This window comes from Danio rerio, chromosome 9 (assembly GCF_049306965.1).
Source record: "Danio rerio strain Tuebingen ecotype United States chromosome 9, GRCz12tu, whole genome shotgun sequence".
Taxonomy (NCBI): Eukaryota; Metazoa; Chordata; class Actinopteri; order Cypriniformes; family Danionidae; genus Danio; species Danio rerio.
This window is the reverse complement of record NC_133184.1, coordinates 10,111,714-10,137,540: the sequence shown is the minus strand read 5'-3', so window position 1 is coordinate 10,137,540 and position 25,827 is coordinate 10,111,714. Positions and strand designations below refer to the sequence as shown.

Genomic DNA, 25,827 nt, shown 5'->3' with positions numbered 1-25,827 from the left:
CTGTATTTATACCACAGGAACTGGTAGTGTTTGCTTTTCTCTGGCTTTTTCGGGCTTAATCATTGTGATCTCCCGACAGATAAACAGATAAATATGGGAAATCTCTGTACACCGATGGCATTTCATGTCATTCAGCCTTACAATCTTAAAATGTGAGCAAAATCACGTTTCGACATACTTTTAGACATTACGCTAGAGAATCATTCAACTACCAGCTCTAAAGTGATGTTTGTGAATTAGTAATGGTTTCTGCTGTTCTGACAGTCAGCTGCAGATGTGAATGAGTGATGGAAGAAAGTAGTTCCACTTGCAAAAGGGTTTTTAAAGACTCTCCGTGTTTAATTTTCTTTTTATGTACACAATTATGCCGTCAAACTGTTGTAAAAACACAATATTTCACTTGTAGCAAGGCTATATGACTGTATTTCATCACTGATGGGAAACTAAGCCACTTGGCCTGCGGCCTTGAGCCATTGCAGTGCCAAAATACAGCCATATCGTACTGCTACTCGTGTGATATTGCTCATATCTATACAGTTGAAGTCAGAATTATTAACCCCCCTGAATTATTAGCCCCCCTGTTTATTTTTTCCCAATTTCTGTTTAACAGTTTTTTTTCAACACAAGTCTAAACATAATAGTTTTAATAACTCACTTCTAATAACTGATTATCCAATCTAAATATTTTATCTTTGCCATGATGACAATAAATAATATTTTAATAGATGTTTTTCAAGACACTTCTATACAGCTTAAAGTGACATATAAAGGCTTAACTAGGTTAGTTAACCAGGCAGGTTAGGGTAATTAAGCAAGTTATTGTATAATGATGGTTTATTCTGTAGACTATCAAAAATATATACAGCTTAAAGAGGCAAATAATTTTGTCCTTAAAATGGTTTTTAAAAAATTCAAAACTGCTTTTATTCTAGCCGAAATAAAACAAATAAGATTTTTTCCAGAAGAAAAAATATTATCAGACATACCATGCAAATTTCCTTGCTCTGTTAAACATCATTTGGGAAATATTTAAAAATTAATAATAATAAAATTAAAAGGGAGTTTAATTTAACTCTGTGTGTGTGTGTGTGTGTGTGTGCGTGCGTGCGTGCGTGCGTGCGTTTGTGTGTGTATATATATATATATATATATATATATATATATATATATATTACTTTATTATATTTGATTTTAAACAGGTACTTCATAAAGAAACATTCAACACCGTTGCTTTATTGCTCAGAGATATTAGTTCATAATGGTACCACTTTAATTTGAGAACGCTCTTGTTGACGAGTAAAAACAGACAATACAGCTGTCAGTATGTGTAAAACGCAATATTAAACTCACACACTTTTAAAACTGTTTAAAAAAAACAGCTTTCACAATGTCATCTGTGCTGTTAGTACAAATATTAGCGCAGGTGTGATTTTCACAAATAACTCCATTTGCAAGGTATAATGTTAACAATCCTAAAATCTGTTGACTTGACTGTTAATTAATAATAAATCTGTTAATTAGATACATGTGATTAAAAAAAAACATGCAAATTATCTGCAAAAGTTTTTTTTTTAAAGTGTAAACAACTAAATTTCTGCATGCACTGCAGTGTTGATCCTGTGTGCCGAATAACCTCTTTGCTCCAGGATTGAGTTCTGGTCCACTTAAGATAAAGTCTTAATAATTTGTAGAAATAAGCCAAACTAGTTTGGCTGGTAATTAGCACAGGCTGCCATCCTGAGGCACGGCTGAGAGGATCATTTGCTGAAGCAGATGTGAAAGTAGGGCTGTTTGAAATCGCACAGACGAGCAACCCTGTATTTTCCCTATAATTACTAATTTTGCTGTAAGCTTAACAGCAGCATATGAGTACTCACTCAGCAAAGGACTACATTCATGAAGACATTTCCATCTAAAACAGTCCACAGCGCATTAGCATTTCAGAGGCTGTGCTTCCTTTTTTCAAATATGGTTAAAATCGCATGTAAACAAAAACCTTTTCAGATTTAGACGTGTGTAAAATGTTGTTGTCAAACAGCATAACAGCTCGAGAACATCATGCATAAAATAATAAATGATGCAAAAAGTCAGTAACAGCCCAGTAATTTGAAAGTTCCCCGTATAATGTGAAATCAATGTGTCTCCCATGGATTGGAGGCTTTGTTCATTTATCATTCTTCACAAAACTTAATTAAGACGATACCTCCACGTAAAAACAGAGAGAGAGAAATGCAGTGTACGTGTCCATAATGAAAAAATGGTCTTCGAGTGAATCTCTCCAGCATCTTCTGAAAGTCCACTGCACATGATGGGAATGGGAAAAGAGAAATTGAGATTTTGGTCTGTGATGAAACATTTATTCACTTTTGCGTCCCCCTGGTCTTGTATGGTGTTCGGTAAACTAGAGCCCTCGAATCTCTGTTCTGGCTCCTGGTTTTGAGTTCATTTTTCATTTCGCAGACCTCAATGACTTGACAAGGAAAGATGAATACCATTCACATTTAGAGAAAATGCAGTGAGAGACATCTTCAGGTGAAGCAGGAAGGAGATGATAATGCTAATGTGGAAGCAGTTAAAGGATGATGAACAACTGGGGAAATTGCTGTGACAAGTGGAGGGATCACAGGCAAAATAAAACGCTTTACTGCCTTGAGAGGAAAACTTAAAAGGTTGTGCTGACAATCGCTCTCTATCCTTTCCCTCTCCCTCCCTCTCTCCTACATGCAGGGTAGCAGTCGTTCTGCATGCTTTTTTGATAATATGTTTGATGTGTAACTCAGGGCAAGGACTAAAACTGTGACTTTTGTAGAGGTACACAAGGTTTGCTTAGAGGAAAGTCTAAAGAAGACGTTAATTAAGACTTAACTAGTATTAAGGCTTAAGTCAAAAATTATAGCCAGATATTTACCTTCCATATTCTTCTTTCACAAATAGCAGTTTAATACAGTCAAGTCATTCTCCTTTCTTATTTTCTTTACATTTTAAGGGGTGTAAACCTGAACAATGGTCCCAGCATATTTTCCGTTTTACATTTTTAATTTCTATAGCTTCTGAGAATCCAAAAAGAGTCACATATTGATAAATGATGTTATGATAGCTGTTTTAACATGAAGCTATGATTGAATTGCCTTTTGTTACAGTTATGAAATTATTTGATAACAAGCAGCAAATGTTCATGTCGAGTTTGACCACTGAAACTGTCCAGATGGTATTTTTGTTTGTGGTATATTTGTAACTTTTCAATTATTGCACTAGCTGCAAAATGTTAAACCTAAAACCTTCGTTTGATGCTACTCAATACATAATTTCCTAAAATAATAAATATTTTATAAAGTTTTATAAATAACTGAAAAAGCTTCCGAAACCTGTGTAAATATACACTGTGAAGATAGTTAATTATTATTTATTTAAAGTTTAATCAAGTGATCTAATCATTTCATCTTTAATTTTAAATGTAACTGATGTAAAATCAAATCAAGCTAAATCTCATTTAACTTGATGAAACGTTGAAACGTGCATCTTATACTAACAATAAACAATTGGTTTGCTCTCAAATATATTAAATTCAATATATTCATAATATTAGGTTTAAAAACTGTGTAGTTAGTAATAGGGATGTCCCGATCAGTTTTTTTTTTTTTTTTTTTTTTTGTCTGTGTCATTTGATTTTAAGTATGGAACCCAATCCGATACTTCTATAACACATAAAAAAAGAATAATAAATGTTTCTTGTTTTTTATTTAATTCACCTTATTTTTAACATTCAACGACTCTGTTAACAAACAGAGCATTTCTGTGAGCTAAATAATAAAAAAGGTAAATAGTAAAAAAATTAAAACAGTAAATATAAAAAAAACTAATATAAAAACAAATAGCACCTCAACTTAAAATACCCGGCAGGCAATCCAAATTACAAATTACATATCTCACAGCTTGCTATAGCAATGGGTTCGTCATCAACTTTATAATACCTCCAGACCGCAGACATTCCGCTTTCAAGCTGCTTCCATGTTCTACTTCTTTTCAGCCCCATGTTCTTCAGTCTGCGACCCCAACCAGACCCCCGCCCCCATTAATAATAACAATAATTAATATTAGAGTGATTTCCGAATAAACATGTGACTCTGAAGCCTGGAGTAATGTAATCTTTAAAATCCCTGGAATTATTTATTTAATTAAATTATAAATATTTTTGAACAGCTATTTTATAGTGCAATAACATTTCCCAATTTTTACTGTATTTTTGGTGAATAAATGCATCCTTGATAAGCAGAATAAGCTTATTTTAAAACATTTTAAAATTGTACTGACCCCAACTTCTGACTGGTAGTGTATGTTGAAACATCTTTGAGCAACTAAACATGTCTTTACAGATTTCTTAATTATGATAAAATAATAAATTAAATAATACAATATATTATTAAAGCATTATTAATTTCTGTTCAAATAATTCTCACCTGAAATGTTTGTTTATACATATACTGTAATCTGTGTCATCAAAGCAGACATTCTATTGTTTCAAATACCTGTGATTTGATAACATTTTGTACAACGTGTCAGTCACCCACACACTAAAAACCTGATATATTTTGGTTGTGACAGCGTCATAATATGACATCCACAAAGTGAGAGAAGAATCAGTCTAGACGTTCATCTGTAATGAGCATTATGGAGCAAGCTGTCTGCCAGTCCCTGGGGTGGACATATCTTTTACGGCTTGACATAAAGGTAATTGCTGTGGTGACCAGAACCAGCCCTCTAGAAAGTTATTAAGAAGTCAGGGACATCTCGGCGGCGGATCATGGATGAGGATGCTGTTAAAATGCATTTCTGCACCTCTGATGGCTGTGATGGCTCTCCAGCCCCGGGGCAGGAATCTGTTTGGATGTCAGACCTGCACCTTCTTGTCATTTTCTGTCCATTTCTCTTTCTTCTGCTGTCGGCCTGTTTCTGCAGCCCCAGAGACTGTTTGTTCAGCAGGGTGGTAACAGCTGTGATCCGTACCTCATTTTGAGAATTTACCTGCTTGAGCTCGACATTTTGCCTTCGTTTACAGTGATGGTTCACCTAAAAAGGGAACTATCATTGCTTTGAGCTATCATGACTTTTGGCCAGATTTGCTGTCTGGACAAATCAATGCTAGTTAACGAAAGTCAGACAGTGAACAGATACTGGCCAGTCAAGAGGTTTTTGTTCCCTTCTTGTTGCCTCAAGCAGTGAATCTGTCCAGTCAAAAGATTCTTTCTCAGCAAGAAAAATGTTTCTGAGAAAGTTTGTTGTGTTTGGGGACATTTTGAAAAGCAGGTAGTTTGTGATCCTCAAATTGTTTCAAGCTGTTTACTTTAGCAATGGAGACAAGATACTGTAATGCTTCAATGTTTACTATTTAGTAGACTGCTTTGGATGATTTTTATAAGGCTGCTATGATGCATTTAACGGTCATCAGCATCTTAAATCCTTTAAAGTTTTTAACATTTAGATTTTTAAATGTATAAACATTTATACATTTATTGTATCTTTTATATATTTGCATCAATTGTGTAAATATACACTGTAATTTGCTAATCTTTCATTTTAAATGTAACTGACTTTAAATGAACTCAAGCTGAATCTCATTTAACTTTAAATAGGTGGAAATGTTTAAACGAGTATCTTATAATAACAATTAACAATTGATTTACTCTCAAAATTTTTAAATTGAATATTGGTGATATTAGGTTAAAAACTGTGTCATTAGTAATATTAATATTTTAAGAAATAACATAAAATACTATTTCGAATGAAATTACTAATTTTACTCCAATCGTCAATGATCAGAAATTATTCTTTATGATGCATTTACTGGTCATCTGCATCTTCAATCCTTTAAAGTTTTTAATATTTAGATTTTTAAATAAATGTATAAACATTTATACCTATTAATGTATCTATTAAATTAAATCAAATTACAAAAAACAAATTACAGCATGTATTGTAAGGACTAGGGCTGCACGATATTGGAAAAATCTAACATTGCGATATATATATATATATATATATATATATATATATATATATATATATATATATATATATATATATATATATATATATTTTTTTTTTTTTTTTTTTTTTTGCGATTAATATTACCATATAAATACAATTTCACCCTATGACCTTATATCTCTATTTGGAAAGAATGTTAGGGATGTTTCTACAGTGAGAGTGCATCTCTATGAAATTTAATAAATAATCGATAAAACTTTTGGGGTCTGCCGACACATTTTCGTTGTTGTCTATGCTACTTGCAATGCTTTTCTGTATTTGCATGTGATGTTTATATATTCATCCACATGTTTAGTCAGATGGATGAATTCATGTTGACTTTTTACATCACCATAAAATCTAATAAACAATTAGGGTTGGGCGATATTGCAAAAAACAATATCATCCAATCATATCATTCAATATAAATAATAATTGAATATTTTTTAACAATACATTTAGGTATATTGTAATTTTTTAGTCATTTAACCACTTTATTTTAATTTACCAGCATTACTAAGACAAATATTTTTAATAGTCGAAAACAAAAATATTTAAACAAAATATCTGATCTCTTAATAAAAAAACATTAAGTGATAAAGAGACTATTAAACTTGATAAATAAAAAAAGTGTGCAATGGTAATGTGCAAACGCTGAACAGTCAAAGCAAACTTTAAGGTAGATGAAAATCTGTAGAGTGTCAATAATAATGATATAGTAAACCTCTGTAAAAACTCTGTAAACAAAACAAATTATGACAATCAAATCTAAGCTTTCAAGTAAAGGGACAAAACATAATTAATCAGATACATATTACAACATTACAAATTGTAGTTTTAGCTATACAAATTATAGTTGAATGACTATATTACCCCCTATGCCAAAAAAAACTTTCAGATCAATTGCTAGTGGCTGATAAGGAAAAGAAACCAAAAATCGCTCCCATCATGCAAGTCGCATGCCTCCATTGTAAATGAAAAACTTACACCCTAAGCTTACTGGCATTGCTTCTAAGGCATGCGCTCAGCAGACACATTTTAATAGAACTAAAGTGCTTCACACCTAAACTACATACCAAACTTTTTTTATTGTCGATATTGACAATGGTGTTCTGTCAATAAATATTGATAGATAGCGATTTTATAACCCAGCCCTACAATCTATAAACTTTGTGGGGTTCCCGACACATTTCCGTTGTGGTCTGTGCTATTTGCAGTACATATCTGTATTTGCTTGTGTTGTGAGTATTTTCATGGATAACAATCTATAAAGAAAATTAGGAAAAAAATACAATTGAAATAAAGTGTTTTATCATTCCCCAAGTCTGGGTCAGTTGGCGTTTCTATATGGATATGTTAGATGTTGTTGTAAATGTTAGAAACTCATAACAATATTTCCATTTTACTAAGGGTGTAACGATTTATCGTTGTACGATTTATTACAATGCAAAAATGTCTCAATATGCATTGTGGCGTTATGACGATTTGATTACGATATGACGTCCGTTTTCTCTTATTAGTTGAGCTGTTTGCACGTGAGCTACGTTCCACCTGCTGTCGCATGTGAGTTCAGATTGCAGCAGCAGTAATGTTAGCAGATCAAGATGAGTGGAGTTATAATAGAGGATGGCCCATCCTCTCAAAATCAGACGTTTGGCAACATTTCGGTTGTACAGTCATTGCTTTAGACTCATCCGCTTTTTGACACGCATACTGAGTCAAACATAGCCGAAGTTTTAAAGTCTTCACAGTGATTTACATACTTTGCACAGCGACATGGATACCTCCTAATGGTGTTGGAAGAGTCACATACTGTATTTATAAGGTACAATTCACCCTAAAACATCATTCTGTCTTCATATAATGATGTATTGGCGGCCGCAAAATCACACATGACGTGAGCTGACAGTGAGCTGTTACTATAGAGGGCGGACTATGATAGACGCGTGCGTGTGCGTCCGCTTCAGTGAACAGAACCTGCAGGTTTAGACTAACAGGTAATAAAGTAGTAAACAACATTCAGTTTGTGGAACAGAGTGATCGTTCAGGAGCCGCATGGGAAGTATGAACAGCAGTGGAAATGAAACCGAAAGCGTGCACATTATTGAAATAATCATATTGAATTTTAGAGTTATGATTACGACGAGCATGAACTCTTTTGATTACAGAAGTACACAAAAATGCACGTCAACATGATACACTTGATAGCGCCGACATCAGCAACGCCGAAGAAATAGTAAACCTGCCTAAACTGCTGAAAAGAACCACGACTGTCCTGTGTAATGAAAAGACGGCCACCCTGTCACTCATCATGCCCAACATGAAGACAGCCATCCATAAAAACCTCTCAGACAGATACACATCAGTTCAGGATTATTTTATAGAACTGCTGATTACCCGGAAATGTAGATTGCACACACAAAAAACGCAAGTAACCAAGCAAAGCCTTAAGCTCTTACTGTTAAATTCAATTGAATTGAATAATTTCAATAATATTTTATAAGAAGTTTTTAAATTGTTTTATTTTCCAGAGACAGTCCTGTTTAATTTATTTTCTTAAAGAAGGTTCAGTTTAACAAGTTGAAACAAAAGAAATACATAAAAAATAGTTTACTTGGTAATTAATTTTTTTTTTTTAATAAAATTTGCATTTCAGTTTAATTTTAAATTTTTATTCCAAATATCGTGATACATATCGAATCGTGAACAGTATATCGTGATACACATTGTATCGTGAGCTGAGTGTATCGTTACACCCCTACATTTTACTGTCAGGGGTGCATTACTTTTCAGCTAACTACATAATTTTTTTTTTTTTTTTGTCCTGTGCTCTACTCTCTCTGTGTCTCACTTCAGTTAATCCTCATGTCACCCCTGTTAGCTACCCCAGTGACTGTCTCCGCCCTCTTTTTAACCTGTTGACCCTTGTGAGTATTTAAGTTCTTAGACTTGGACGCATCAGAAATCGCATACTTCCCTATTATGTAGTGTGTGAGAAACAGTATGTGAGCCGAGTACTGGTCTATCTGAATTTATGGTATTTTTAAAAAAGGTAGTCAAGAAGTACCTGGTGGACCTACCACTTCTATAGTGCACAGCAAATGGATGCTACACTCACACATTGCTGGATGTGTGCATATTAATGATTGTGAGTGATACGTAACAGTTCTGATTTGTGTATTTTTCTGAGGACTTTTGTTTAAACATTTTCTAAACTCTTCTTCTATGTAATTCAACTATGCCTAGGTATATACAGTTTTTCATTCTATTGCACCCAAAACATGGGATCTGCCTCATTTTTAAATGTGCTCTTCAGTGCTCAGTATGGCTGAACAATATATATATATATATATATATATATATATATATATATATATATATATATATATATATATATATATATATATATATATATATATATATATCTCGTTAGGAAAAAGCTTCAACAGAGAATGTACTTTTTAAAGAAAGTATTGTCTTTTAATGGTGTCAACACATTGTTGATCATGTTTTATAGTGCATTTATTGAGAGTATTGCAACATTTTGTGTAATCTGTTGGAATGGAAAGGCTTCTGAGGCCCGGAAGAGGTCACTGGGGAAGGTGGTAACTACAGCCAGTAAGTTGTTGGAAAAAACTAAAGAGCATTGATAGTATATACAAAGAAAGAGTACTAAATAAGGCTATCATGATTGTCAATGATGAAACATCCTTTATCAAACAACTTCCAACTGTAACCATCAGTAAACAAATATACCATAAAAAGTACCATGGTAAACAAATATAATTTATTCTACAAGCAATTGAGTTTTTTAATTCCTCCTCTCTCAGTAGCAGTTGATGGCTAGTAGACGGAATATTTATTTAGAGTAGGGGTATTATGTTTTTAAATCATTTATTTATCTATATGCCAGATGTGAATTGTCAGAAGTCTCTGTGAGTGTATGCTGCAATTGCAATTTCTCTACGAGGACAATTAAATGTGTGTATCCACAATAGTCACATCACAGTTTTTATTTTTTATTAAATATTCAAAAATAAAGATAATTATAAATTTATATACTTTAAAATATTTATACAACGATGACCATGTTATTTTGTTTAATTGTTCAATTTCTATGCTTGAATAGTGTTAGACGCTCCAGAACACTATACAGCACTGTTTTATGACTTTTATTTTTGCTGTCATATTTATATATGCTTGAATTTTTATTTTATTTTAGATGCACTACATTAAAACACTTGATGACCCCAGTGAATCTAAATTAATGAAATCTTTTCAAACAGAGCTATATTTAAATCATCTGTGCAAATATATTCATATCGCAATACATATCGCAGCAAACAAAATACTGCAATCTTTTTTCCAATACCGTGTAGCCTTAGTACTCAGTTTAATGTTTGGATATTTATCTTTGTCTGGCCCATTTCACATGACTGTGAGAAGCTAGCATGCCAGAGAAGATTCATATGGAGAGGAGAGACGGGGTTAAAGTTGTCTTGTTAACATGTTTCTATTACTTTTTTTTATAACTTTTCTGTTATCTAAAATTGTATGCAAATATCCTGAGAGTATGGTGAGAATGTAGAAAAATGAGTCACAATCAAAGTCAACTCAATAAAATGTCTTTCTGGGATATTTTTATGTGCTCTTAAAGGAGTTTCTGAATGTCGCTATTCTATATAGTTAAAATATGCAGAAAGCTAAAATTGGTCAGGAAAAATGTGGAAAAAGTTCTGTAACATGGCCAGAATATGAAAAAACAAGCTTCAAACACCTGTTGTTTCAAAGTCAACAAGTGTATGAATCCTCATATTGTCTTTGGGGGAAACCGGAACACTCTCAGGCAACCCAAGCAAACGCAGGGAGAACAACCAAACTCCACACAGAAATGCCAAGTGAGCCGAGGTTCGAACCAGCGACCCAGCAACCTTCTTGCTGTGAGGCGAAAGCACTGCCTAATGCGCCACTGATTTGCCCCTAAAATAATATATATATAGGATATTTTCAGTATGTCTGATAATATTTTTTTCTTCTGGAGAAAGTCTTTTTAGTTTTATTTTGGCTTGAATAAAAGCAGTTTTTAATTTTTTAAATACCATTTTAAGGACAAAATTATTAACCCCTTTAAGCTATATATTTTTTTGATAATCTACAGAACAAACCATCATTATACAATAACTTGCCTAATTACTGTAACCTGCCTAGTTAACCTAATTAACCTTGTTAAGCCTTTAAATTTGACTTTAAGCTGTATAGACGTGTCTTGAAAAATATTTAGTGAAAGATTATTTACTGTCATCATGGCATAAAATAAAATAATTCAGTTATTAGAAATGAGTTATTAAAACTATTATATTTAGAAATATGTAGAAAAAATCTTCTCTCCGTTAAACAGAAAATGGGAAAAAAATAAACAAGTAATAATTCTGAGACGTAATAATTCTGACTTCAACTGTCTATATGTATATATCTATAGTTATAGAAGTCAAACACCAAGCACCTCAGTATTTTAATGAGTGCCTTATAAACAACAAAAAAAAAGATAAAATAAGAAAATAAAAAAACAATACAACACTCATTGACTTTTTTTTAAATACCGTAGATTTTTAAATAATATGATCATTATTGCCTAGTAATAGCTGTTTGAATGACAGCTGTTTCACTTTGATTACACACACACAGCCAAAGGATCATTATGAAGTGATTATATGAACTTAAAAAAAAGCACACACACACACATACACACACACACGCACACAATCACACACACACACACACACACACACACACACACACACACACACACACACACACACACACACACCAGCAAGTCTTGTTTATCTGTTTAAGTTTACATTACTATGCCTTTCTCTTGTCTTGCCTTGCCGTGTTTGACCTCTGCCTTGTCTGTTTGTTTATGCTGCTCTCCGCCAGTACTGACCAATCGTCTGTCCTGTGACCACAACTCTGGACTCACAGGTGCAATATAAAATTTAATTTAATTAAGCCAAAAGTCTTATTAAATACACAATATAAATCTAAGCCTAAAACATCTATTGTACTACACACATTTGAGCATTTTCCCTATATGCAAATCTTTTGTTTTAGCCAAGTTACTCGTGATTCAACCAAGCTGCAGTTTCTTGTTAAACAGCACTGAACGCGGCAGCAGCTGCCTCTCCATTACACCTGTCCAGCCCCCTGTTCCTCCCCAAAGTCTCTGTCGTTTTATTCCTATCTTTGTCTCTTTCTCTGTCTCTCCCGCTGTTTCTCCAGTGTGGTGTTACAGGGCATTTCATTTGTAATGATTCACACAAAGAACAGTTTCAAGAGAAGGCCCCAAAGGCCTGGAGGAGGCAGGTGGGGGCCCGAGTCCACACACGGCCGCAGAATAGATTGCTACCCTGATGGGTGAAAAAGCCGCATACCCGAAAGCCATCACTCTTAATCAAGAGCCGAGCTGCTAACAAATGGCAGGTGTTCAGTGGAGAGGATCAAAGACAGAAATCCTCACCCTCAGCCAAGCCCAGGTCTGATCACTAAACTGTACGCAGGACTGCATGTCTAATGCCATATAATCCCCACTGTCATTAGCACCTGACCCTTACAGCGCCAGACGCCCGTGCATGGCTGGCTCAGTCACCAGACCCTTAAATCATCCAGCCAGAACTGTAGCCAATCAGAGCTCTGGTCACTTCCAATGACTTGCAATTAAAGTGATGTGAGGCCAATGAAATGCATGCTTGAACATTTGTATGGAGCTCTGCACTTTAAATTTGAATTCGGAACATGTGAACAGTCTTCTTTATTGATAGCGTTCAGAATCACACATGTACCATCATATTATTTCAGCACTTTTCTGCTTAATAATATGATAAGGGCGTTATGGTGCAATTGTTATGGTGTCATTATACATGATGACTAAAAAGTGTTTAATAACATTACAGATTGTTACAACTAAATGTCTTAAAACAGTTTTCCCTAACAGGGATCCTCAGCATGCATTAAAACAAGCTAAAACTACTAAATTATATTTTTATCTAACAATATATTACTTTAATTCAAACTTTTTCTAAGAAGAACCACGGTTATCATGTTTTGTTTGTGGGTAAAAGTCAGGTAGCCTAAACCGTATTACAAACCTTATTTCTAGACCTTGAAAAGTCAATAAATCTTTATTGATGGAATACAAATCCATCAAGAAATTTTTATTGAAAATATATCCACTCAAAAAATATATATTTTTTACTCGTTTAAACTACTTCATTAAAATGAGCTGAAACAACACAATTCTTGATATTTCATTGGGCCAACGTAATTCTTTATGTTTAATCCACATACATTTGTTAAAAGTGTTAACTCGATTTGTGTTGGGACAACATGAATGAATTGTGTGGAACCCTGCATTTTTTACAGTGTAGAATAGTTATGAAAATACTGTAACTACCGGCGCATTACACAGTTTCATTGCGCACATTCTGGCCCTTTACAATATATACAGCTAAACTGTAAAAAAAAAAAAGTCAGAAAAAAAAATTATTTTCACTTTTTCTTGTTCACACAACTTTTGAAAACATCAGCTGCACTGACCTAAAATTAATTGTCAGTAATACAAAAAACATTTAGTTGGGTTAACATAAGATTATTTGTTTTTCTGGAGAAGTGAACTACTCCGTCACATTTAAGTTGTGCCAACTGATTTTTTTTTTGTCTGCAAAACTGGAATGCCTGAAGTTGAGTAAACAAGCAAAACATAATCCTTATTTCCTTTCATTTTTTTTTTTTTTTTTCGTGTACTCAACATTTTTTTCACCTTTAATTGATAGGACAGTAGAGAGTATAGACAGGAAAGGGTGTGGAGAGGAGAGAGGGGAAGGATTAGCATAGGACCTCAAGGCAGGTATCAAACCTGGGTTACCATGAACCACCGTGCCATGTGTCAACACACTAACCACTACACCATTGGCACTGATTCACTGGCCTAAAATGTCTGAAGTTGAGAGAACAAAAAAAAAAAAAAAACTTGTGTAATGGTGCCAATGGTGTAACGGTTTGTGCGCTGACATATGGCAACCCGAGTTTGATTCCCATCTTAAGGTCCTATGCTAATCCATCCCCTCTCTCCTCACACTTTCCTGTCTATTCTCACTCTAATATCAATTAAAGGTGAAATAATAATAATAAACGGTTAAGTCCACAAAAGAAAATAAATATACATATTTTTTGTTCACTTAACTTCAAGCATTCCAGTTCTGCAGACAAAAAATGTTAAATAGGCACAACTTAAAAAGTTTTCTTAGAGAGTAGTTTGTCTTTCCAGAAAACTACACTGTAAAAAAAAAAAAAAAAAAAAACAGTAATGGCAGTAATTTTTTGTCATTTCAAATTATATTCAAAATTTAGTCAAATGACAATTTCTCTAAATTAACAGTTTGACCTTCATTTTAGGTAATTTATCACTGAAGACAAATTACTGACATTTTTGTTTTTTATACAGGGAAATTACAGTATTATTTATATAGTATTTGTTCTGTTATTTTAAATTATATTCAAAAGTCCGTAAAAATTACAAAAATTATTTGTAAATTAACAGCTTTACTATTATTTATGTACTATATAATTAATTACAGTAAATATATGACAAATTACAGTAAATATTTACAGTAAATAAATATTACAGTAAATAAATGACAAACTACAGCAGTTTTCCCCTGTTTTACACAGTGTTTTTTCCAGTTTTTTTGGAGTACATTTAAAATTATATATATATATATATATATATATATATATATATATATATATATATATATATATATATATATATATATATATATATATATATATATATATATATATATATATATAAATGACTGGCAGCTTATCTAAAATAGAAAAAATCCGCTTAAATGCACCTGTTCCAGATTCCGCTGATTGCACACACACACACACACACACACACACACACACACACACACAGTCAGAGGATCGTTATGAACTGATTACATGGACTTTAAAAGCAGCACAGACGCATGCACCAATTGCTTAGTCTTGTTATACTGTGACTGTGAACATTGTTACTGTGTCACTGTGAACATTATGATGCGTTTCTCTTGTTTTGCCTTGCTTTGTTTGTTAAATGTTTACGTTGTTTGCTGTCGGGACTGACCAATTGCCTGTTATTTGACCATGACTTTGGATTCCCTGCATACATCTGTTTGCCCCTATGTTGACTGTTGCTTGCCTGACCATCTCTGTGTAATAAAACTGCATTTGGATCTGCACTCCTTTGTCAGCGTCCCCTCCACGTTACAGTTCCACTTCATTTAAGATTTGTAACTGAATGATTCTATATAACTTAAACCTCCACATGTTTTACATAAATACTATTCAATTAAATGAAACAACTGTAATTTTAAAGTTGTGAGAATTCTAATCAGTTGTATCTCGTTTGTTGTTTTTTTCCAGACTTTTTTGATCCTAAATAAAACTGCTAAATTATGACCATGAGCATGTCTTTGCATTTTATTAAAGAGTGTAATCTTAATGATTTAGTAAAAATTATTTTAAATAACATTGTTTTCTCTTGAAAACAATGCTATTTTAGCGCAGTCACTTTATTGATGGTGTTCGATCATAATAATCTAGGAAAAGTCTGTTAAATACATGTTTCTTTGTAAAACTTTTAGTGTGTAACTTTATTGAATGGATTTGATCGTAATAACAAGTGGTGCTCGCTGCAGAGCCATTTGAGGAGAGCTGAGCTCCAGCGAGGGGGAGCTTAAGCTTGAGCTCCACCTGTTTTGCACTTCTTCTGCGAGTGATGTCACTGGGGGTAGGGTTAGGGGTGGGGTTGGTGTACGCATTAAAACAGCTTACAGGAGGAGGAGCGACAGCTCATGCTCCCCCTCGCTGGAGCTCAGCTCTCCTCAAATGGCTCTGCAGCGAGCACCCTCTCCGTAATAATCTAGGAAAAGTCTGTAAAATAATAGAGTTTTTCTGTAAACATTTTAATGAAAATATCTATAGATTCATTATTTTTTGCACATTATTTAAACAAAGAAATTTTACCGAAAGTTTATGGTTTTTGTTTGGCAGCCGTAGCTGCCAGTCATTTGACCGTTTTTTTACAGTTCTTTATTTATTAACTATTTTTACAGTGTAATAAATACTCTTAGGTTAACCCAAGTAAATGTTTTTTTTTATTCATTTATTTTTTTTATTCTGAATACTAATTTTAAAATGTAAAAAAAATGTAAAAATAATAATAACAATTCCTCACTGGATTTATCATTTAAGTTTAAATAAAGCATCATTTTGTTTCATTCTGCACACTAATAATAATTTTTTATTCTACATTTAAAATAAAAATGTAATCTACAGGGTGGGCCATTTATATGGATACACCTTCATAAGCTTATAGGGAATTTTACAAAAACAGTGGTGTGCTTGGTTTTAAACGTAACTTTATTCTTTCGTGAGTTATTTACAAGCCTCCTCACATATACTAATGTGCCACAAACAGAATGTTAATATCAACAATCATTCCCATTTTATTAAGGTGTATCCATATAAAGGGCCCACCCTGTAGGTTAAATGACAATTGGTCAAAAAACTAACAAAAAAGTCATTTTTTAGACGTTTCATTTTTTAAACAGCAGCAACGCTCATTTTTAGTCATAATTATTACTATGTTGTTCACCTGTGTCTTGTTTAACAAAGTCAGGTAGCTCAAACCATTATTTTAATTTTAGAAATAATTTTATTAAATCTTTAATTCCAGACCTTGAAAAGTCAATGCATTTAAATTGAAAATATATTTAGATGCAATGCTGATGAAATGACTGTAACCACCTGTGCATAAAGCACACATTTTAGGCATATAGACACACTGTATGTACAGCTGTGTTACAAAATTAGAAACTTAGAAATTCTCACTGCATTTATAATTTATAATTTATATTGACATAAACATTTTTGCTTTGTTCTTCATACTATAAATCAGAGATGCCCAAAGTATGGCCAGAGCCCAAAGTTGGCCCTCTGAAACCTTTGATTTGGCCCTTCCTATCTGAGAAGAGATAGAGAGAGCATGTTGGTGGTTGGGGCGAATGCCTTTGAAAGAAATCCTCAATTTGAATTTTGTCCCTAGGGTAGTAAAAAATCACCACCCTTTTAATAGTAAAAATGGTCAAGGAAAATCAATCAATTCAATTAGAAATGTCAATTTGGAAATCATTTTTTGGCCACACTTTTACACAAACTAATACTTTTAGCTCAATTAAATACTAATTAGCTGCTTATTAATAGTAAGTTAGTAGTTGGGTTTAGGTCTAAGGTGATCAAACTTGATCACACATAAGTGCTAATAATCAGTTAATATCTTAATAATAGACATGTAATAACCCTGTAGTAAATGGTGTCAATTGTTCCTGAAGCAAATTTGTTAATTAAGTTTTAAACAGACTGTTACAGTAAATATAATACACTATTTTTTCTGCATTATAGGGTCTGCTGACATCAAGTGGTAGGTAGGGTTTGGGAGAGGATTCATGTGGTAACAGAATGAACTGATTATGATGTCAAATTTAGTAAATTCCTTAACAGCTTTAAACATGTTTAATTAATTGCATGCATTAACACTCATTTGACAGCTCTAAATATAAGTCAACAACTGTGGGATCAAGCTGCTGACAAACGTGAAAACCATCAAGGGGCAACATGAAGGGAGTCAGACAAGGTGTTATAGTATTTCAATTGACTGTACATCATAACCTGTTAATAAGACCAGGATTATTGGGTGAGGAGGGATGTTTTTGTTCTTTTAATACCTGTCCGTTCTTTGTTCTACACTCTGCTGGTGTAACTATCATCCCATCAACACCTCTACAATCCTATTATACACATCTGTCTGATCTCTGCTCCAACAAATGTGTTTGACATTTTCTCAGCAAGTATAACAGCTATGATCACAAGTTTCACATGCAAAAACAATACTGCAGAGAAACAAATGCGAAAAAAATGTGCAGAGCAGTTTAAATTTCCTGTTTGGGAGCACTTCTGATGTTTCATTTGCAACAGTACTTTGTTTAACTTATTAATTTGCCACTTTGCTTTGGATGGAGATCGTACGAATATAAATGGCGAGAAGCACACGTGTGAAGCGTATGCAGGCAGACCTTCCTGTCAGCACAGCGCTAGAACTGACAGTACAGATGTCTCTGTTCTTTGATTAGAATGAATCCTAACTGTTTTTAGACATGCCAGTCCCTTCTGAAGACAATGAAGCAGCAGGAGCCAAAAAAAAAAGATGATAGGCTGACATCATGACCACATCAGAGTGACAGAATAAGAGAAAGGGATGAATTAAAAAATCAAAATAATGTTATTATAGTAATTTTGAAAATGTTCAGAGATTCACTGAAATTAAAAATATCATAGGAAACGGTTTTCATTTGGAATATTATTGTTATTATTTGCTTTAAAGATAATATTACATACAATTGAATTTAATTATTAGCCCCCCTAAATTATTATTCCCCTATTTACTGTTTCCCCAATTTCTGTTTAATGGAGAGAAGAATTTTTCAACACATTTCTAAACATAAGTTTTAATAACTCGTCTCTAATAACTGATTTATTTTATCTTTGCCATGATGACAGTAAATAATATTTGACAAGATATTTTTCAAGACACTTCTATACACTTTAAAGTGACATTAAATGGCTTAACTAGGCCAATTAGGTTAACTAGGCAGGTTAGGGTAATTAGGCAAGTTATTGTATAATGATGGTTTGTTCTGTAAATTATCGAAAAAAAAATATTTGCTTAAATTTCCCAGAGATGGGTTGCGGCTGGAAGGGCTCCGCTGCGTAAAAAACTTGCTGGATAAGTTGGCGGTTCATTCCGCTGTGGCAACCCCGGATTAATAAAGGGACTAAGCCGACAAGAAAATGAATGAATGATATTTGCTTAAAGGGGCTAATAATTTTGTCCCTAAAATGTTTTTTTAAAAAACATTTTCTTCTAGCCGAAATAGAACAAATAGAACAAATAAGACTAAAGTCCAATTTAAAGGCTTAACAATGTTAATTAGGTTAATTAGGCAAGTTAGGGTAATAAGGATAGATTTTGTGGTTTGTAACAGTGGTTTGTTATGTAGACAATTGAAAAAATGCTTAAGGGGCTAACAATACTGAAATTAAATGAATAAATAAATAAATAGATCTTAAATCTGCACACAGATGGAAAGTTAATCTAAAACATAATTCATTATAACACCATAATTTTAAAATCACTCTTTTTTCTTTTATTTTATAAAGAAATCTGTTATCATAGTTCCCTAAACCTAAAACTAACAACACAAAACTAATTCAGTTTTGATTCTTGTGTTAATTAAAAAAAATAATCATTATTCAGCTAGTTTTCAACAATACAAAATAGAATTTGATGTCATTTTGATTTAATTTCGAATATAAATTCACGTCATTTTCATTTAATTTAAAATATAAATTCATGTCATTTTTATTTAACGTCAAATTCATTTATTAATTTCCTTCGATTTAGCCCCTGATTTATCAGAGGTCCTCACAGAGGAATGAACCGCCAACTATTCTGGCATATGTTTTATGCAGCAATTGCCCTTCCTGCTGCAACCCAGTAGGAAATTAGTTTAAAATTAAAAAGATTAAACTATATAGGTTTGTTTTAAGATGTCCCTATAGAACCCATCATTGCATATCACACGAGTCTCTTGGTTTTCTTCAACCTAAGTTCCGTAGATAATATCATTGGTATTTGTTTCCATTGAAATGTGATAGTTTTAGTTTCCCTTCTTTATTTAAAACAGTTTTTTGTTCCATTTACCTCTTCATATTCCTTTCGACATATCCAACAGTATTACTTTTTTGTTCCAAGTATTACAACAGAAAGTGGTCATAGGTCCCTTTAAAGCTCCTTTTGACTGGAATAATCTTCCTTCTTCTTTTAAATCAATTAAGACATTTAGTCTTTTCAGGACTAATTTATCATCTTTTTTGAAAACAACTTGTAAATGATATTAATATTGGTTCCAATTTAAATGCTTAATATTCATTTGTATATCAAACTGATGTAGTTTTGATTATATGTTTTTGTTTGCTTTTTTGGGAAGTGTTTCAAGTGTTTCAGATAAAGTGTGCTTGTGTGTTTGTTTTGATTAGCTGTATGTTTGTACTGATGTGTTGTACTCTGTTTGAATTATGTACTTCTTAGAGACCCCCTCGGAAATAAGATGGTTCATCTCAAGGGGCTATCCTATTTAATGAATTTAAATGTAGACAATTAAAAAATATCAATTACATGTTGCTAAATTAACAATTATTATACTATAAATTTATATATGTTTTTGTGTCTGTACTGTAGGTGACATTAATACAGTGTAACAAAGACATATAAACAAGGAAATTAGTGAAGTAAGTAAAGGACCACAGGCTGATAAGTACATGACCATAGTCATAAATAATCCACAAACACATGCCGGCCCCTGTCGCACACACCGGGTCACAGAGATGCTCAACAACACATCTATCACTTTGAAAAGCCTGAAACACACAGACCTGTCCTTCAGCTCAGGAACACTCCGAAATCACACTTTCCAGCCCATAAGTGGAAAAGCATTGATTTTATATCTCAGGTAATGGATGATGCTGGTATTACATCCACGACAAAAATAAAAGTCAGAACTTTGACAAATGACATAAACATAAACTGTCTGATGTGCGATAAACCTTTTTTAAGACTAAATATTAGAATTAGCTATTCATATGACTGATGAATTAAACTTAAGATCTATTTGAATTAATTTCCAAATTCTTAAAGTAACAATGAAATCTTATTTGTGAAATTGAGTTTTTAATTAAAACATCATATTAGAATTCCAAAGCCAAAGATTGCACTGCAGGCTAATTCTTGCAGCAACTAAATAAATGAAATTAAATGATATACATGATTGTTATTGTATGTCATTCATTGCCATTTTGTTTGGTAAATATCATTTTACAAGAAATAAAATAAAAATAATATGATAAGATAAATTATTTTTAATAATAATAGCAACTTTAGGACATAGAAAAAGAGTCACAGTGATTGGGGGGAAAAACCCCTTTTTGACCAACTTTCCAACATCACGTTCTATTTGACAAATATGTCAATATTCATTCATAAAACATTTGTCTGAAATTAAAAGTCTATTACTTATAAAAAGCAAAAGTAACCTATGAATGACAGGAACACAAATGGCATCTGCTCTCGAGTGTGACATGGGTTTCTTGTATTTTTCCACACAAAATTAACAAACATGCCAAAGCGCACACCGCCCAGCGTCACTGCGTATGGCGGTAAATGTCACCGACAACATTGTTTATGAGGGATTACTGAGGCCAAGCTTCTGGAAAACAACAATGACCCCAATATAGACACAGATACACATCACTGGTGTAAAAACCCAACGCTGATAATGCCAATCTAGAGTGAAACGCTCATATTTACAGACACACTCGTCTCAAAGCCTCATGTAATCTCTCTCACAGGAATTTCTGGGTTACTGGACCTATAAAACACATTTCAACACATTCTGGCATTCCTTTTCCCTCTCATTTGGTGTCCTCGGCCCAGTTCTGAGAGCCCGATGTACGTTCTCCTGTCACATGGCAAATCCAGCAAGAGCTTGATGTGAAGACTCGGGCTGCAGCAGGTTCTGAAGAATATAAACAGCGTTTTCATTGTCCGGAGGGACGGGTGTGTGAAAGAGACGAGGGCCTTATCACAGCCCAGCAGCTCTGTAATTCGCCTCCGTGATACAGCACCAGAGCGGAGAACCTTACACGGCTGGCACAATCCAAAGACGGATTAGTTTTTCTGACATAAGCTTCCTGAAAAACTAATCAATCAGGCCATGCGGCATTATCAGAGGCATAAGATTAAAGCGTGGCTCCTAATCCGAGCACTGTAAATTTTTAGTAAATTCTCAACCGCTAGTTTTCCTCCAGTAAATAAATAATGAAATCAAAGCTAATTGCATACAAAGAGAGCTGGACGACCTCGCGATAGGGAATTTACTGTGAATCATTATTCCGGCTTTAAATTTGCTCTCTATAAACCATTAAAAGTCTGTGTATGCAACTGTGCTGAGATTTCAGTCAAGGAAGGGTTTCAGATGAAAGAACTAGTGCAGACTCCTATCAAAACCACACATTTCTCTGCTGACATTTTTCTCAATCGCTTGTATAATGAACATCTGGGTGCTGCTGGAGTTGGTTATACGGACATTGCACGCCACCTTCCTAAACGACTCATCATTTCAATCAACGAATCGGCGCTTTGTACAAGCTTAAGCACAAATTGATGGCTGTTATGTTTCTTATGCGTGAACAAGGGTACAGCAGAACGGCGGGCGATCTAAAGAAAGCGGCGCTCTGGCAGAAAAGGCCAACCGTGCTGAACTTTCTCAGCCGTGCAGAGAACGATCTTTACACAAAGATGAGGAATGAAAGGAAATGTGTCTAAACAATAGAGTCGTGGGGTTGTGCTCGAGCGGAATTAGTGCTGATCACATTGTTCTCCGTCCTGCTCTCAGAGGTTGACTGCAGCAGATGTCATGGAATGAATAGTTATAGTGTGTAGGCTCTGACCCTCTTATCTGTCCCCAGGGTGCAGCACAGATGCTGGGCTGCTTCTCCAGTAGTTGAATCACTCTGTATGTGTGTGTGTGTGTGTGTGTGTGTGTGTGTGTGTGTTTAAGAGAGAGAGAGATACTGTAGGGACTCTAATCCATTGGGACGCTGCCTTTAGAGGATTGTACCAAAGTGGATGTCCTCTTAGACAGAACCCATTCCCACAGGTACCATTCCTCAAGAGTGCAATGGACAGCCAAAAATTAAAAAATGATTATGTGCAAGGCTATGCTTCCTAATTAACTACTAACTGAAAATGATGTTTGTGCTGTTTTTTTGACACTTTAAGTGATTTAGATCACTAGTCGAGAGCTGTGTTTTTAATTTTAATGTTTTTCTCCATTAACACACATGGCTAGACATTTATTTACAATAAAAACAACAATAAATGGTAACACTTTACAATAAGGTTCATTAGTTAATGCATTTACTGACATGAACTAATCATGAATAACACATGTACAGCATTTATTAATCATAATTGAACATTTACTAATGCATTATTAACATCCAAGTCCATGCTTGTTAACATTAATGCACCATGAGTTAACATGAACTAACAATGAACAACTGTATTTTCATTAACTAACCTTAACTAACATGAACAAATACAGTTGTAAATGTATTGTTCATTGTTTGTTCATGTTAGTAAATGCATTAATTAACATTAACTAATGAACCTTATTATAAAGTGTGACCCAATAAATGATACACACTTTTCCTTTAGCCTATAACTATAATCAGAAAATACTAAATACTTGTTACATTTTCCCTCAACCGACTTTACCTGGAATATTGACAATATTTTGCTTTATCTGTTGTCTATCCAAGCTTGAATCAGGTAAAGCTTAAAAAAAGTTTTGAAATGTGAAAATGAAATGTGCTATATAAATAAACTTGACTTGCCTTGCCTAATAAATTCAGCATTCCTCTGACATGATACACAACCTTATTTAATTACCATTCTTCTTTGCAGAAGCATGCAATATTTTATTTATTGCATAAATAAAATCAAGCCCCAGGTGAAACAAATAGCTCTGTCAGTCTGAAGTCATTAACAGTATGCTGTTGTTTGATGTCAGCATCTGATTGCATGCATGAGAGAAATAAAAAGTTGGTAAATCTCTAATGACATTCTGAAAGGTAAAATATATACAAAACAGACAAAAACAACTGATTATGATATATTTAAAGCAGCTAGCTTTACTAAAATACTTTAGCTTTATAGCACTATGCAATATATATATGTATAATATATGACTATTATTGCTTAAAGTTGGCACATCTGCAGTCATTTTCACATATTTGAAAACAGAAATGTTATCACTTACCTTGTGCAAACAAAACATGAGCAACACGGCTGAAATAATCTGCATCTTGATCACACAAATTTGTCTTTGAGTCTTAGTTGAGGTGGGAGACGCAAATATCCAGATAACAGGTTTTATAACAAGGTGCCATTGCTCTCAACTACCTGAATAAAAATAAAAAAACACGAAAAATGCATGCGTTTGTCAGGAAATTATAGTGTGGAGATTTGATGGCATCAGATTCCGTAAAGCAAAGTGTTTGCTTACCCTTGGCCAAAGGTGTTGATCATGTTGAAAAGTGACGGTAAGCAGCGGGGTTAATGACGGCACAGCTGGAAAAGGTCCCACATGCGCCTGTGATGTTAATAAATGTGTTCGGGACAGGACATGCAGCTTTTAGAATAGCATTATATTGGAAAGTAGAGTCCGAGTGACTGTTCGATAGTTCGACGGAACGCGTTCGATGATATACGAAACGCCCCGAGTCCGGTCAGTGCGAAGAAGTGAAGCCGCGCTGCATCTTGCGTGATTGATGCGACTCCTCGCTCGCGCCGTCCGCCGTGAGTCTTCCTGTTTATGTCAGTTTGTTTTGATTAAAGTTTTACACAGCCCCCAAGTAGTGTCGATCTATTACTAAATGCTCAATATCTGAGTTTGTCCGTCTGTGGTTTGATTTGTGAGCGTCTATGTGTGGTGATGTGAATCCTTCTTTGAAGTGCTCTTCAGATTTAGCGCCTGTGAGGAACTCGCAACTGAGAGACGTAACTGATTAACCCATTAGACACGAGTCTGTGCTGTCTTGTCTTTTTATGTGGTGTGGGTTTCATGAAGACACCATAACAAAATGACAGCCTGTGTATTTGCATATGTGTCATATATTTATATTTACTATTCGTTTTAAGTTTTTGTAAGATTCCGAGTTCACTTGCATGATTTGAGGTGAATAACAAGTGGCGCCCTGCTCACACTGTCCATAAAACAATTTATGTAAGATTGTAGTGTAAGTTTTAATAGGTTTATTATGTAATTAATGTTACCGAAGGGCAGGCTACATAAGCTTATTAATAGCATTAAAGAAAAGTAGAGAAAGGGATTCAGACCTACGTTCAAACCCAAATGAAATATAGTGCATAATAACTAAATAACATTGTATTTTTACAACTCATCGTAATATTGAACTTTCATAACAAAAACGGCATGTGTGCAAATTGCAATGAAAACTTCAGACGTTAGACGTTAGGAGTCCCACTTCAATGCAGCGAACGCTCTACCTGTTCACAGGGATAAATGTGTCACTTGCGCCACCACGTGTTTAAAATGCGTCAAAGCATTTCTGTATTAGCCTATTATGGCGAGGAGGGGGAGACTGCAGACTTGGATTTTGGCAGATCTACGGCCTAGACAGTTTTCCGGCCCGGGCAGTTTTACGCCCCTGTTGTGTCCAATTTTTAAATAATTGAATAAGGCATTTTGCAGCAATATTAGAATGTATGTAACTGTCCAAAAGAGACTTTAATCTGCACACCTACAAAAAAAAATTACACACAAACACACACACACACACACACACACACACACACACACACACACACACACACACACACACACACATATATATATATATATATATATATATATATATATATATATATATATATATATATATATATATATATATATATATATATATATATAACTTGTAGAAGCTGTAAACACTCTTCTAAAATGCATTATAATACAATGTAAATTAGATTTTGTTATTGTAGAAATTGTAGGAATT

At 33.8% G+C, this 25,827-nt stretch overlaps 1 protein-coding gene across 1 annotated transcript in view; it reads right to left on the bottom strand.

Annotated features, from left to right (window-relative positions):
- Positions 1-24,759, bottom strand: part of nxph2a (neurexophilin 2a) — a 33,410-nt gene extending 8,651 nt beyond the window's left edge. Inside the window, exons 1-2 of the mRNA XM_693430.10 lie at positions 24,315-24,759; positions 24,069-24,211 (exon numbers count right to left, since the gene is read on the bottom strand). Of these exons, the coding sequence (XP_698522.2) occupies positions 24,069-24,113 (45 nt within the window). The 5' untranslated portion in view covers positions 24,114-24,211; positions 24,315-24,759. The remainder of the gene's footprint in view (positions 1-24,068; positions 24,212-24,314) is intronic.
- Between the last annotated feature and the right edge of the window lie 1,068 nt (positions 24,760-25,827).